Here is a 15,294-nt window from a genome sequence, read left to right as displayed (position 1 = left end):
AAGCAAGATGCGTTTCGCAATAGTAATTTTCATGGCTGTTATGGTTGTCTATGTATCAGCCAATGTGTGCACTCATGATTGCGGAGGACACAAAGGTGGCAACAATATAGTTTTGACTGGAATTAGCAGTGACGTTAAGAACACTGTAGGACATAAAGGATGTGACGGATGTGGCGGTAACAACGTAATCGCCACCGGTATTACCAATAAAGTTACTAACGTCGTAAAAAGTACCGATGGACACAAACAAGGCTGTAGTACCTGCGTAAGTTATTTTTTTTTTTAATATCTTCTACACTGGTAATGTGACGGATATTTCATAATTAATTCGATGGTACTCTTGGTTGATTGGTCAGCGAATTGGTACTGGACAGTCGTGGGTTCGAATCCCAGCGATTGCTGAATTAATTTTTCAGCGATTTCTTGGTCTCTGTCAGTAGTAGCACGCTTTAGTAACCGCGGACAAAAAAGCTATGGTGAAATAACTGTAAAATAAATTTTATTATACAGTCGGACCTTGATATAAGACTATAAGTTTCTCTCTCAAACTATCGAGATACCTGATTTATAGAAAAGACAGAATGATAGTCTTATAATGAGGTCAGACTGTATTTTACACGAAAAAAATTTTTTGAAAAATTGTTTAAAAAAGAGCTAGATATTACTATTTCAAGAATACTAATTTGAATCACTTGAATATTCAACACAAATTTTTTGAAATTTAAATTCCCGCGTTTTTTTCTAACAGTTACTTTGTCGTGGTTATTTTGAACTTTGGTTAAATGTTACGGAGTTCTGTCCATTGCCCAAAAATAAAGAGACGATAAACTATAAAATATCGAAAATTATATTTAATCAATTTTTTTTTTGTTACAGTAATTAATTAATCATGAAATCCTGATTAATTGAAGATGATGAAAACATCACAGAAAAATTATCCAGTTTAATTTTTTGAAGAAGTCAATATACCAAGTTTTATAACTATCTTTCAAAATTTTATTTCAAAATATGAATTTATACCACTGTAAAGCGTTCTCAATAAAATTGGTTCATTTGGCACCACCTAGTTATTTTTTCCGTGTAGTATTTTCTTAAGTACACCTTTTTATCCCCTCTTTCCCTACTGGAAAAATTGTCTTTTGGATATAAAAACAAACCCAAGATATATAAGTATTTTTACGACTGCTAGTGCGCAAACGTGTTTGTTATTCCAAAAAAGTCTTATACGACATTATTCGGCTGTTGAAGCCGAATTGAATGCAATAAGTTGACGGGGCATAACTTCACGCCAACTTGACGGTCACTTACTGTGTCAACGGCGAAAAGTTGCCGCAGCAAATTGATGCTAATAATTGAAGCCAAATCGTAGCCAACAATTACTATAGTAATGATAGCAAATAACTTTTTTTTTGAATAAGGATGTCCTGATGAGGTCCTGATAAGAAACTCGTCGGGTTTGCCCTAATAAGGCAAACCTTATATTAACCTGACAAGGTCCTTATGGTTTTTCAGGCAAATCAGGAAAAAATTCAAGTCGAGTAAGTTCGGAATTGTCGTTAAGTCGATCGCAACTTACTGACACGAACTTTTTTACGAGAAACTTTTGTTATCAGGATATATTATATATTTCATATTGATTGAAAGCTTCAATTTCCTAACATTTTTGACAGAAAGAGACTATGGGAAAATGAGACTATAATAAATCCACCTAAAAAGCGGCATAATTCAAACTTTCCAGGCAAGTTTTACAATGACCTGATTCATCTCTCTGACAATAAGCGAGAAATGTTAATTTTAATATGTTATTAATTGGTTCAAAAGTGGTTTGGGAACCTAATCAAGTATCCCAAAGTAGTATAGCAAACTCTATGAAAATTGAAACATATGGACACATGCAATAGTTAGATGGTCGAAAAAGTTACCTAAAAATTCACATTATTTGTATTATTTTTGATGAGGAAACTCATATATTTCATTTAAATCGTTATCATTAAAAAAATATTAAGAAATATCGATAAACCATGTCTGGTAAAATTGTTGATTTACGTGTGTTAATGATGTCAACTTAATTAATGATTCTTAATATGATTATTAAAAGTTTTATCATTAAAAAATTATACATATACATATACATATATACATATACTGTTACAATTGTATATAAAATATTCCAATGACTATGAAAAATCTGTTTTTTGTTACATTGAAACTCCTCCCCAATACAACGAAATGATAATGGAAGTTTTGGGTGATTATGAAAGTCTGTAGATACAGTTGCATTAACACGAATGTTTATCTTGATTAAAAAGATGATTTTATTATAAGTATATCAACAACTTATGTTGATTTAAGGAAAGCCGATAATATGTGATGACCTCTTTCATATGATTGATTGCACTACCATCGAGGACCCTCAATTAGAAAACTAGTGAATAGTTTTTTTAGAAAATGAGTATTATTGACAAAAAATACAATCAGGGCTGTCGAGGAATTAATATTTTTTGTCCTGTATTAAAATTCACTAAATGTAAATTTTTTGTGGTTTTGTAGTAGCGATTTATATAAAGAATAAATTAATAGAACAATTGAACTTTAGAAATTTCAAAAGGTCCATACTTTCTGGGAAAAGTTATCATAAGTATGGGAACAATTCCTATCATTATGGTAACAGTTCCTATATCGCATGTAAAAGAATTGTGGTAATGATTAGCATAATATATATATGTGCCGTTCCTATAATCAACATTTCAAAAAAACCGGTTACCATGTAATATGGGAACCATTCCCGTAATATATTGTAATTGTTACCATAAATATCTCTCTGCATACAAAATTTCGGGGTAAAAATGGACCCAGAGAACTTTACACGGCCGTGTAATGTGAAAAAACGGTGTAAAACTTTCTCGGTGTAAATTTTCCATCCGTGTAAATTTAACACAATGTAATCTACTTTTTTCACACGATTCCGTATTACTCCTTATAATTTCAATTCATGAACAACAAATGATGTTAAATATTTTTGCTACTTAATTTATAACTATATTAATTTTTTGTTTAAATTTTTGAAATGCTTAGCTAACTAGAATAAATGTTTTTGAGATAAATTTTATATATATATATATATATATATGAACCTCAAGTATATATTTATTAGAGTATATTTAGGTATAAAAATACCTGTGAAAGTAAAAGCTCTTAATATTAACTTTAAGAGGTTTTGCATCGCACTTTTCTATTTTCCATAAAACTAACATGGAAAAATTTTTTTTCGCGTCTTCTGATTTTTATAACAAGCTAACGATGTATTGTAGAAAAAATTTGCAGACTTGATTTTGTAGGAAATCGAGTGCTCTACAATAAAAGTCTCTTATCATTTTTTGATAAATCCATCTGTTTAAAAGTTATTCAAGCTTGAAGTGAAATTTTTATAAAATTTCGAGATCTTTTTACTTTTCCAGCGAAACTATCAAACTTTTTACAAAATGTCATTAAATCTTATTTTTAGACAATTTTATTCTCTTCAAGTTATTTTTGATGAATTTTTTTAAAATTCCGCATTGTTTCCTAGTTATTTTCATTTTAACGTCAAGCTCATAAAAAAATAGTATTCTGATCGATTTCCAGAGCTTGACATTAAAATAAAAATAACTAGGAAACAATGCGGAATTTGAAAAAACTTTATTTAAAATAATTTATAGGAAATAAAATTATCTACAAAAAAGATTCAATGAGATTTTGTGAAAAGTTTGATAGTTTCGCTGGAAAAGTATAAAGACCTCAAAATTTAATATAAATTTCACTTCAAGCTTGAATAACTTTTAAACAGATGGATTTATCAAAAAATGATAAGAGGCTTTTATTGTAGAGCATTCTATTTCCTACAAAATCAAGTCAGCAAAATTTTCTTACGACACATCGTTGGCTAGTTATAAAAATCAGAAGACGCAAAAAAAAATTTTCTATTTTATTTTTATGGAAAATAGAAAAGTGCGATACAAAACCTCTTAAAGTTAAAATTAAAAGCTCTAATTTTTTACTGTGTAACTATACGTTACTATTAAGTCGCAACAACAGTATTAATCCTGTCGCTACAACAGGATTCTTTCCTGCTGCTGCAGCATGCCTGCCCCTGTTGCAACAGCAGGAAATTTTTTTCCATGTACCGTACAGAAAATATAACATATGAATCTCTGAAAATCAGTCGATGTTATTTAGCTTCTACTTACAATTATATATGATCAAAAATTTTAACTTTTTTATAAGTAAGTCAATATAAATAAACAATCTTATGTTATTTGAGTGATTGTTAATAAAATAATTCGGTTACAACAGACGTTATAATTTGCCATAAAGTATTTTATTTGATGAATCAATTTTTCACATATTAATAATTTAATAATGTTTAATAGAATTTAAAGAAATATTATTTAAGATATTACAATACACTCATTGCCTTTAAAAAGACGGGATCAGTCGGGTTTCCAAGATAGCTTTATCATCACCCTATAAATAAAAAATAAAACAAATTATACAATTTTTATCACAGTGTTATAGAACAAAATATAATATAATAAATTTCTTACATAAACAGTAAAATCTTTTTAACATCCCTGGCATTGCGTACCACTCGTTCGTGCCCCTTGATTGGTCGTAGCAGTTGGTGCATTAACAACTCTAGCGGTTCCATTCTGTGCTAAAGTTTGTTGTGAGTCCTGATTAGAACGACCGTTGTTGACAGTTGCATCTTGGCTTGAATCTTGAACAGCATTCTGCGGTACTGCCGCGAAGCCTGAAATGTTTCTATTGCTCGCAGAACCCACCTGGCCAGTTTGTTGATCGGCTATTTGACCGGGTAGACCGCATCCTTGTACACAAAATGCGGCTGCTGCAGAGACAGCCATAGCAACCATCAGACAAATAATTGCGAAACGCATTTTGTTTTTATTTTTCCTAAACAGCAATTAAAGTATAGATTAATTATAAGTTTTAAAAAAGTTGTTTTTTGTAAATAATTATTACTCACAGTTATAGTATACAACTTAAGAGTGAACAATCAATTTTCCAATTGAAGATCGGTGTGATTTGCCAGTAAAATTTTCGGGTATATATATTAATCCTTATCTCCATGAATAAATAGTCGTTGCTCAACTTTGTTACGAAAAATTTTTGTTATTAAATTTTTTTGGCAACGAAAACATTAATGGAGGTGCAATTGTGTTAACAAATTTTTTTAATATCATGATAAGATCAAAATGGACATTTATATATTTTTACAGAATTCTCAATAAATGCAATAAATGTTTACATATAATTTTTTCCACCCGAAAAATTAATGGCATAATTCCTAATCGTGTCGTCTGCGCATACAGTTTACTATGGGACACTTGTAAATTTTGTGCCAGTTTTCTTATGGTCCGGTGTTACAATGCACCCATAGTAAAATTTGTTGGAAATTTTTCACAGTGCAGCATTTGACGGACGATGAAATATAGAAGACAGGGAACGTGGTATCGGGACTCTATAAATTTGTCGTAACATCTCTATGCAAGAGCCTTCTACTAGAATAGCCTTTAGTGGAGGCAATAATTTTAAATATCATTTCTGTCACTTAGGCTTCATTACCCGACAGTCCTTATTACCCGCTGGTACCTTATTTTTTCATTTATTGTAAACAAGATAGTTTACTTATATACTATCCAGGTAAAATATCCATAAATAATTTATAAGATATCCTTGGATAAGTATTTTTAAAAAATTTATTTTTCAAATTTTTTCGAGACAATTTAATACACCGTTTTTCCTAGATTTTCTACGAAGTTACGAACGATTAGAAAATTTTCTAATCATTAAATTTTATCAAATTATTCGATTTGAACTCGATTCGCACACCCCTATAAAATATTTTATGTCAAAGTATTATTTTATGAAATTGTGAATTTTTTTTAAAGAAACCTCAAAGCTGAAATTTTTTACAGATATTATTAATTTATTCTTCTTGTCTAAATAAATTTTGAGTAAAGTACATTAAGGTATAATTTCATCAAATCAGTCATCATCAAACTTTTAATTAAATCCTATAATAATTTCAATACACTGATAAGTATTCACACTTCCATATTATGACGTATTATTAAAACCAATAAACCATAATTCATTTAATTGCGAAATCTGAAAAAAATATAATAAATCAATATGTCAAAATTAAGCTCAAACCCACTCGAATTGTAAATAATCATTAATTTTTCGGGTGGAAAAAATTATATGTAAACATTTATTGTATTTATTGAGAACTCTGTAAAAATATAAAAATTTCCATTTTGATCTTATCATGATATTAAAAAAATTTGTTAACACAATTGCACCTCCATTAATGTTTTCTTTGCCAAAAAAAATTTAATAATAAAAATTTTTCGTAACAAAGTTGAGCAACGAGTATTTATTTATGGAGATAAGGATTAATATATATACCCGAAAGTTTTACTGGCAAATCACACCGATCTTCAATTGGAAAATTGATTGTTCACTCTTAAGTTGTATACTATAACTGTGAGTGATAATTATTTACAAAAAACAACTTTTTTAAAACTTATAATTAATCTATACTTTAATTGCTGTTTAGGAAAAATAAAAACAAAATGCGTTTCGCAATTATTTGTCTGATGGTTGCTATGGCTGTCTCTGCATCAGCCACATGTTTTGGACGAACATGCAATCAACGACCCGGTCAAATAGCCGGTCAACAAACTGGCCAGGTGGGTTCTGCGACTACTGGACCTACGACAGCCTACGCGACAACACCGCAGAATGCTGTTCAAAGTTCAAACCAAAATGCAAATGTCATTAACGGTAATTCTAATCAGGGCTCAGAACAAAATTTAGCACAGACTGGAACCGCTGGAGCTGCTAATCTACCAACTGCTACGACCAATCAAGGGGCACTATCGAATGTTGGGCAATGCCAGGGATGTTAAAAAGATTTTACTGTTTATGTAAGAAATTTATTATATTATATTTTGTTCTATAACACTGTGATAAATATTGTATAATTTGTTTTATTTTTTATTTATAGGGTGATGATAAAGCTATCTTGGGAACCCAACTGATCCTGTCTTTTTAAAGGCAATGATTGTATTGTAATATCTTAAATAATATTTCTTTAAATTCTATTAAACATTATTAAATTATTAATATGTGAAAAATTAATTCATCAAATAAAATACTTTATGGCAAATTATAACGTCTGTTGTAACCGAATTATTTTATTAACAATCACTCAAATAACATAAGATTGTTTATTTATATTGACTTACTTATAAATAAGTTGAAATTTTTGATCATATATAATTGTAAGTAGAAGCTAAATAACATCGACTGATTTTCAGAGATTCATATGTTATATTTTCTGTACGGTACACGGAAAAAAATTTCCTGCTGTTGCAACAGGGGCAGGCATGCTGCAGCAGCAGGAAAGAATCCTGTTGTAGCGACAGGATTAATACTGTTGTTGCGACTTAATAGTAACGTATAGTTACACAGTAAAAAATTAGAGCTTTTAATTTTAACTTTAAGAGGTTTTGTATCGCACTTTTCTATTTTCCATAAAAATAAAATAGAAAATTTTTTTTTGCGTCTTCTGATTTTTATAACTAGCCAACGATGTGTCGTAAGAAAATTTTGCTGACTTGATTTTGTAGGAAATAGAATGCTCTACAATAAAAGTCTCTAATCATTTTTTGATAAATCCATCTGTTTAAAAGTTATTCAAGCTTGAAGTGAAATTTATATTAAATTTTGAGGTCTTTATATTTTTCCAGCGAAACTATCAAACTTTTCACAAAATTTCACTGAATCTTTTTTGTAGATAATTTTATTTCCTATAAATTATTTTCAATAAAGTTTTTTCAAATTCCGCATTGTTTTCTAGTTATTGTTATTTTAATGTCAAGCTCTTGAAATCGATCAGAATACTATTTTTTTATGAGCTTGACGTTAAAATGAAAATAACTAGGAAACAATGCGGAATTTTAAAAAAATTCATCAAAAATAACTTGAAGAGAATAAAATTGTCTAAAAATAAGATTCAATGACATTTTGTGAAAAGTTTGATAGTTTCGCTGGAAAAGTAAAAAGATCTCGAAATTTTACAAAAATTTCACTTCAAGCTTGAATAACTTTTAAACAGATGGATTTATCAAAAAATGATAAGAGACTTTTAATGTAGAGCATTCAATTTCCTACAAAATCAAGTCTGCAAAATTTTTCTACAACACATCGTTAGCTTGTTATAAAAATCAGAAGACGCGAAAAAAAATTTTTCCATGTTAGTTTTATGGAAAATAGAAAAGTGCGATGCAAAACCTCTTAAAGTTAATATTAAGAGCTTTTACTTTCACAGGTATTTTTATACCTAAATATACTCTAATAAATATATACTTAAGGTTCATATATATATATATATATACATATATTTATACATAAAATTTATCTCAAAAATATTTATTTTAGCTAGCTAATCATTTTCAAAAACATCAAGCTTACGTAAGAAATGAGTGACAGATGCAAGCTGCGCTAATTATTAATCAGATTAATCACTGATAATAATGATAACGTAAATAATTAACAAGTGAAATCGGGATTGCACAACTGTGATAACATTAACAAGTTTGAATAAAATTCAGATCGATGTCAACTGTTTTAAAGTCTCGGTTCAGAGAGAGTCCAACTGTCGGTAAAGTCTCATTAACAAACTCACGGAGTGCTTTCTGACCATGAGAAATAGTCTCTCCCTTCCTCTGTGCCCTCTATAATTTATAATAAATTTTTTATTTCAACTACAACCATTATTTCACCTGAACTAACTCCGTTTTCTGTGTTTCCATTCACTATTGTACTTTTTTTCAGGGTAAAAAATTAAAGCCAATTACTTATAGCTGAAGTAAACAAATAAAAAGTGTTAATTTATTCTTAACGACGCATTAAATAAAGGAGATTTAATTGCACTCTAAAAAATAATGCAACTCTAGTGGTGATACCGGAAGATATTTGATACGATTTAAGTCCCGGATAGAATCAATGAGGATAATTTAAATACCCGCTAATGAGATTAACGTTTATTCGTAGATCACGCTTACACAGTATTATAGCTTGTCTTTTAGTATATATTTATGTATATATATATATATAAATCAATGATTAACTATGTGAAGTTTTATCACAATTTCCCGGCTTACAAAATAGATACTAATAAATATATGTTCATCTATTACTTTCTTTATATATTTTACAAAATTCTCTCTCTTTATCCCTCCCAGCGGCAATAAATTTGACTGTAATTGCAATTCCCTAAATCTGTCATCATCAACTGAGATATTTTACAGAATTTTTAATTAAATAATTTATTAAAGTGATTGATAAAGCTGTAAAATAGCTCTAATTACAAGAATATTAACAAAGAAGGGATAGAAATGAGCTCAGTAACTCAGGGTAAGCGTCTGCTTGTAAACCCAAGGTTGGTGGTTCGATTCCAGCTGAGGTAATTTTTTTTCCACGCGTTAAATTTAATTTTTTTTTACATCTCTATTCTTGAGAGCTGCTGAGATTTATGACATTAAATTTTTTTTTATATAATAGCAGTTTTTTTTTCCTGAAAACAATGTCTCCATTTACTGTGGTAGTGCAACAAGGATAGTACCGGTGGCTTACTTGAGAGTGACACGGAAAGAAGGCCTCTCTTATCAGTTAATATTTATATTAATTGATAAATTAATTCGATAAAATTAAATTCAACCTCCCATCCGGTAAATTAATTCATTTTTTTATTTTTAACTGACAAGTTATCGATCAAAGGTAATGTAGACCGCAATGTAGCGCCATCTTTATGCTACTTTTCGTACTAGTAGACAGTTTTGATTATTTATAATTTTTTAAAATTGATTTTGATCAAAGAAATCGATGACGACATTATATATATATATATATATATATATATATATATATATATATATATATTCATTTTAATTTCAAGCTCTTAAAAAAGTGGTTCTGATCAATTTCGAGAGCTCGACATTAAAATGGGAATAACTAGAAAATAATCCGGAATTCGAAAAAACTTGACTGATAATAATTTGTAGAGAATAAAATTGTCAACAAAAGAGATTTTATAACATTTTGTGATAAATCTGATAATTTCACCGAAAAAGTAAAAAGATCTCCAACTTTACTTTGAGCTCTAATAACTTTTGAACAGATGGATTTATCAAAAAATGATAATAGACCTTTTTTGTAGAGCGTTCAATTTCTTACAAATATATGTATTAGTCTATTCGATCCATTGATTTGTTAAGGATTTAAAAGTACTTAAAGCTAAAAAAAAATTTTTCCCTTTTTATTTAAATAGGAACATCGAATTTTTCAATTCTAGGTCTGTAATCGACACAGAATTTTTTTTTCTTACGCGAAAATTTTTTTTTGTGTTTAACTATGATTTTTTCCACATGCACTTAAAAAAAATGTTGCTCCGAAATGACGCACCCTAATATATATACATATATATAAAATAAATTCCGATAGTAAAGACATAAATATTCTGTCTAATATCATCGGAGTAATTAGTCGCGTTATCAAGACACTTCAGCGACAGAGATATGAGAAATCAAGACGTCGCGACAACAAACCTGTGCTACAGCCGTCAACACTACATTGAAAAATAAAAAAAAAAAGACCAAATAAAAAAAAATAACAGAGAAAAAGATATAAGTTATGTTTGAAGAGTATCAGTAAGAAAGAACAAGAGACAACGATGTCAGAAAAAAAAGCATCGATCGAGGGGATCGATAATGCACTCCGAGACTCATGGGCTTCTTCGTCATCTTCTTTTTCCTCTTGGTCTCCTTCGTTCCCTTGTGTTTTTTACCCTGTGATGTGGCTTGTAGCAACTGGTTGAAATGCTTTTATTTGCTCGTATAATATTCCGGTATGATGCTTATGTTGTTTCAATTCCTACTGGATCTTTTACAGACAAGCATAAGAACTTTTATCGAAATCGCTATCGCTCAGAAATTTCGGGAATTTTATATTTTTTTTTTCTCAACAAATTACTTTGACAAATAGATTTTTTTTTGTGATATGAATGATAATAATTATTATTTTTATTACTGAAAAAAAATGAACCAAGTTTAAGATCGTAAATGAAAAATTCTTGAAATGTTATCTCGTAAAATTCCAATATCATTTTTTTTCAGTAAAAACACTTTAAGAAAATAATACCAGCACGAGATAGTATCGTACAGTATCCAGTGATTCGGCTACTGCTATATGTGTTACATTCTACTCTACGATATATAGTAATAGATACAATTATATAACAGTATATAATACGACAGCAGAACAAGGATGATAAGAATAAAGAGCCGCTAGCTGACAAGAAAAATATAATAAAACAAGTAGGTAGACATAGGTGAGTATAAATAAATTTAAAAAAAAAATATTTATATATAACTATCCACGTAAATGTATACAGAGTAGTAATAACAGTAAATCTATTTCACAGCACGGTAGATTTACCATAAAAAAAAAAATTTTTTTTTTATATCATCATAAAATATTTTTTTAACACCATAAACTGTAAAAAAAATCGTTCATTCCCTATTCGAAATTATATTATTAATATTATAGATGTTTTTTAAATATATGATGGATTTTTTAAAAATTAATAACTACTGAGGAAAGCAGACTAGTGCGGAAGTATAAAAATCTATGTAACATATATATGTCAACATATGTACAGACAAAAAAGAATGAGTGTGAATGTAGATGATACTGAAGTCAGCCGACGTCTAATAATTTTGGGATTTTTTTTTAATGGTAAATTATGAAAATAAAAAATATTTGAAAAATTGCACCTCTAGTTTTTTGAATTTTCTACATGTGCATATTTTTAGTTTTTCTTTTTTATGTAATTTATTTGCTAACAAATAAATCTGAATACTTTTATTGTCTGCTAACTTTAGGATCATTCATGTAGCAGACATCAGAAAAATTTTTAATTATAAATAAATAGAGTAAATAATAAATAAAATAAAATTTTTAAAAAATGGGCATTTGAAAAATTTTAAAATTAATAAGTGCATTTTTTATAAATATTTTTTTTTTTATTATTTACTCTATATATTTATAATTTTAAATTTTTCTTAAAAAAAACTAGAATAATTCAAACTATACTTTTCGAAATTTTTAGTAAACGATAATTTATAATTTTATTTTTGAGTATTTATTATAAGTTACAAAAATATATAATAAACTGTTCAAATATATTTTTTACATTTATTTTTTTGAACTTAACTTTAATAATTAAAAATAAACTAATACTTTTTTAAACTTGATTCGAAATTTTAAACTATTACATTTCTTCCCCTCTCTCTCTCTCTCTCTCTTCATATATACATATATACATATATATGCACATATTCATAAACAAAACTAATTAAAAACCTCATTGAAACTTTCATATCTACAGTTAATTAATAAAAATTCTTTAATTGATTAAAACTCAAACAAAATTATTATTATTATTGTCGATATATTTGACCGAAAGCATATATATATATATATATGTATACACTTTATTTTCCTTTCATAAAATTTTTTATTAGAAAAGTTTCAAAAATTTATTGGACATAAAAATTAACAAAATTCTAGTGATAATTTATTGCTGAATATTTTCATGAATTCTTGATATATTTATTTTTCATAAAATCGAGTATTATGCGCAAGTTAAATTTACATAAGATAGCAAAAGAAAATTTTATAATTCCTCATACACTGAGAAAATGAAAATAAGATATAGTTTATAGCTCATCATTCAATAAAAATTTAATTAGCGACTTAATAAACTGCCGATTTATGGTTTCGTAGATAAAAAAAAAAAATTATGAATTAATTTATGGTTTCAATGTTTAATTACCAGACTTTTTAGCATCAGTTTTGACCAGAACTGGCTTAGCATTAGGGTTTGACGTATCATAAGTATACTGATACGTTTCAATGGTATCAGTTTTCGGATTGTAAATTCGTTCAGTACGATGTAAAACTGATCCGATCATTCGATCAGTGATATCTCGGAAATATGGTTTTCCATCAGCACCAGTTCCTGACAATACGGTATGTGATTCACCACTGCCTCCATTAACAATTATTGTTTGTCCATTTGTTGCCGTTGGAATTGGAATGTTATGAATGTTACCTAAAATAAAATTTTATTTTAAAACAATAATATTTTGATTTCAAAAATAAAGCTGATAAAATAATTTAGCTTTACGTTATTCGATAATGAATACTTCAAATAATAACAATATTAATAATAATGATAATATACACTGTAAAAAATCGGGAGTGAATTCGGAATAATTACAAATTTTATTTCAACCGAAATTGACTCCATCACTTAGAAATTCCCAGTTTAAAAAAAATTATTTCGCATACGGAGTAAATAAGGAGTTTTTTTTTCAACTGAGTGATTTTGAGTGACCTAAGTTTTATTTCAATCAGCAATCACTTCGATTTGGGGTTTGAATATTTAAATAGACTCTCTTTAGGAGTTACTTTCACTTAAAACTGGAGTTTCAATATTAATATAAATTTCCGTTTGATGTAAATTTTACCCCCAGGGGATTCGATAAATTACCAGTCATTCGCTCTGCATTTACTCCGGATTTACTCCACTAATTTTATACAGTGTAATATTTAAATAATATTTCTTTAGGAGTAAATTTCATTTTGAACCGGAGTTTCAATATTAAAATAAATTCCCCTTCGGAGTTAATTTTACTCCAATGGAATTGAATAAATACACAGTCATCTACTTCGTGATCACTCCGAATTCAATCCGTGATCACCACAAATTTTTCTACAGTGTAATAATAATAATGATAATAAAATAATATAGAGTGAGTCATATTGAAATAATAAAATGTTTGTACAGTTGAAGGTTACAAGGAATGAATTGAGAAACAATTTAAATAGAAGAGTACATACATTATAATTGTATGTAGTTAAGGTGAAAGGAGAACAAAGTGATTAATGTAATTAAATACAAGTGTTTAATAACAACTTAGTTCTTATCTGTGATTTCATGCATTATTTACATATTTCTTAGAAAACATATTTTTCAGCGGCAATTTTTTCTTACTTTTCATTTTCTGTCATTTGTTTTCCACGGAATTGGTTTAGAAAAATTAATTATTTATTAATTAATTACTTACTTATTAGTTGATCGACTTTAGACAATTGATTCGCAATATTATCATTGATTTGTTGATGCATAATTGCCATCTGATTATTTATTTGAGAATTCATATTTTCCATCATATTGTCAAGAAAACTCATGTCTAAAAATTGACACTGCGATACTCTGGAAATTAATTATGATTTAGTAATTTTCGCGGTAAAAAAAAAATTCAAAATATCAAATTTTTTTATTTTGATAAAATTTCTCAAAAAAAAATAAAAAGTTTAATATGAAATTTTAAATAAATTTTACTTTTTACTCCCAACAAAAAAAAATTAATTTTTTTTAAAAAAATTTTAATTTATTATCAATTAAAATATAAATGCACCTGATCAAATTAATCAACAGTTATTTTTAAATTTTATTATCGCCTTTGATATTAATCTAAATTTTGCTAATATATATAAAACACTAAAATATAATTTTTTTATAAAATATATTAAATAATATATAATATATTACATAAAAATATTTAATGTACTTACGTGATAAATAAACACAAAATAACCACAAGCGACTTCATAATATTTTTGAAAAAAACTATTAATAGTAACTATAAAATATAATTATTATAATTATAATATGAAATGGGGTTTTTTTTTATCAGATATGCAATATGTTAATAGAATAAAAATGTATATAAGATCTAACGAGCGAGTAGTTTATAACTGAGCGATATAACAACAGCGATTTCAAGTGACCGATTCGGTATGATCATTTACACACTCGACAACAGGTATTATATTCTCGGTCTGGCACACAATCGCCTTATGACATCACTATATTACTTGGTCATATCTGCGTTTATTTTCAATACATTTATATTATGCATCATCCAGTAAATACTGCGTACATATGTGTGAGTGTGTTTTGAAAAAAACATGTGCCTGAATATATAATGAAAATAAAATAATAATAATAAATAAAAATATTTATTTATAATTTAATTTATAACAATTTTTTTTTTCTAAATGTGTTTACTTAACAGTCGCATAAACATCATGATTATA

General features: G+C 27.7%; 2 protein-coding genes across 3 annotated transcripts in view; both read right to left on the bottom strand.

Annotated features, from left to right (window-relative positions):
- The window catches only part of LOC103579425 (proclotting enzyme), a 67,068-nt gene that overhangs the window by 23,839 nt on the left and 27,935 nt on the right, over nucleotides 1-15,294 (bottom strand). The gene's annotated exons all lie outside the window — the stretch shown is intronic.
- Nucleotides 12,246-15,049, bottom strand: LOC103579423 (uncharacterized). The gene is made up of 3 exons (XM_008560812.3): nucleotides 14,770-15,049; nucleotides 14,259-14,407; nucleotides 12,246-13,240 (listed from the first exon to the last, which is right to left on the bottom strand). Exons 1-3 carry the CDS (start codon nucleotides 14,805-14,807, stop codon nucleotides 12,954-12,956), a joined length of 474 nt encoding a protein of 157 aa, XP_008559034.1. The 5' UTR covers nucleotides 14,808-15,049; the 3' UTR covers nucleotides 12,246-12,953.

Source organism: Microplitis demolitor, chromosome 5 (genome assembly GCF_026212275.2).
Source record: "Microplitis demolitor isolate Queensland-Clemson2020A chromosome 5, iyMicDemo2.1a, whole genome shotgun sequence".
Classification (NCBI taxonomy): Eukaryota; Metazoa; Arthropoda; class Insecta; order Hymenoptera; family Braconidae; genus Microplitis; species Microplitis demolitor.
Note: the sequence above shows the minus strand (reverse complement) of the source record. Positions and strands in the feature narration are given on the sequence as shown.

Bases quoted from the DNA above. Each gene is read 5' to 3' on its own strand.
- LOC103579423 (XM_008560812.3), bottom strand. From the start codon at position 14,807: ATGAAGTCGCTTGTGGTTATTTTGTGTTTATTTATCAC. The intron at 14,408-14,769 runs GTAAGTACATTA...ATTAATTTCCAG, and splicing joins ATTTTGTGTTTATTTATCAC to AGTATCGCAGTGTCAATTTT. The intron at 13,241-14,258 runs GTAAGTAATTAA...ATTTTATTTTAG, and splicing joins TAAAGTCGATCAACTAATAA to GTAACATTCATAACATTCCA.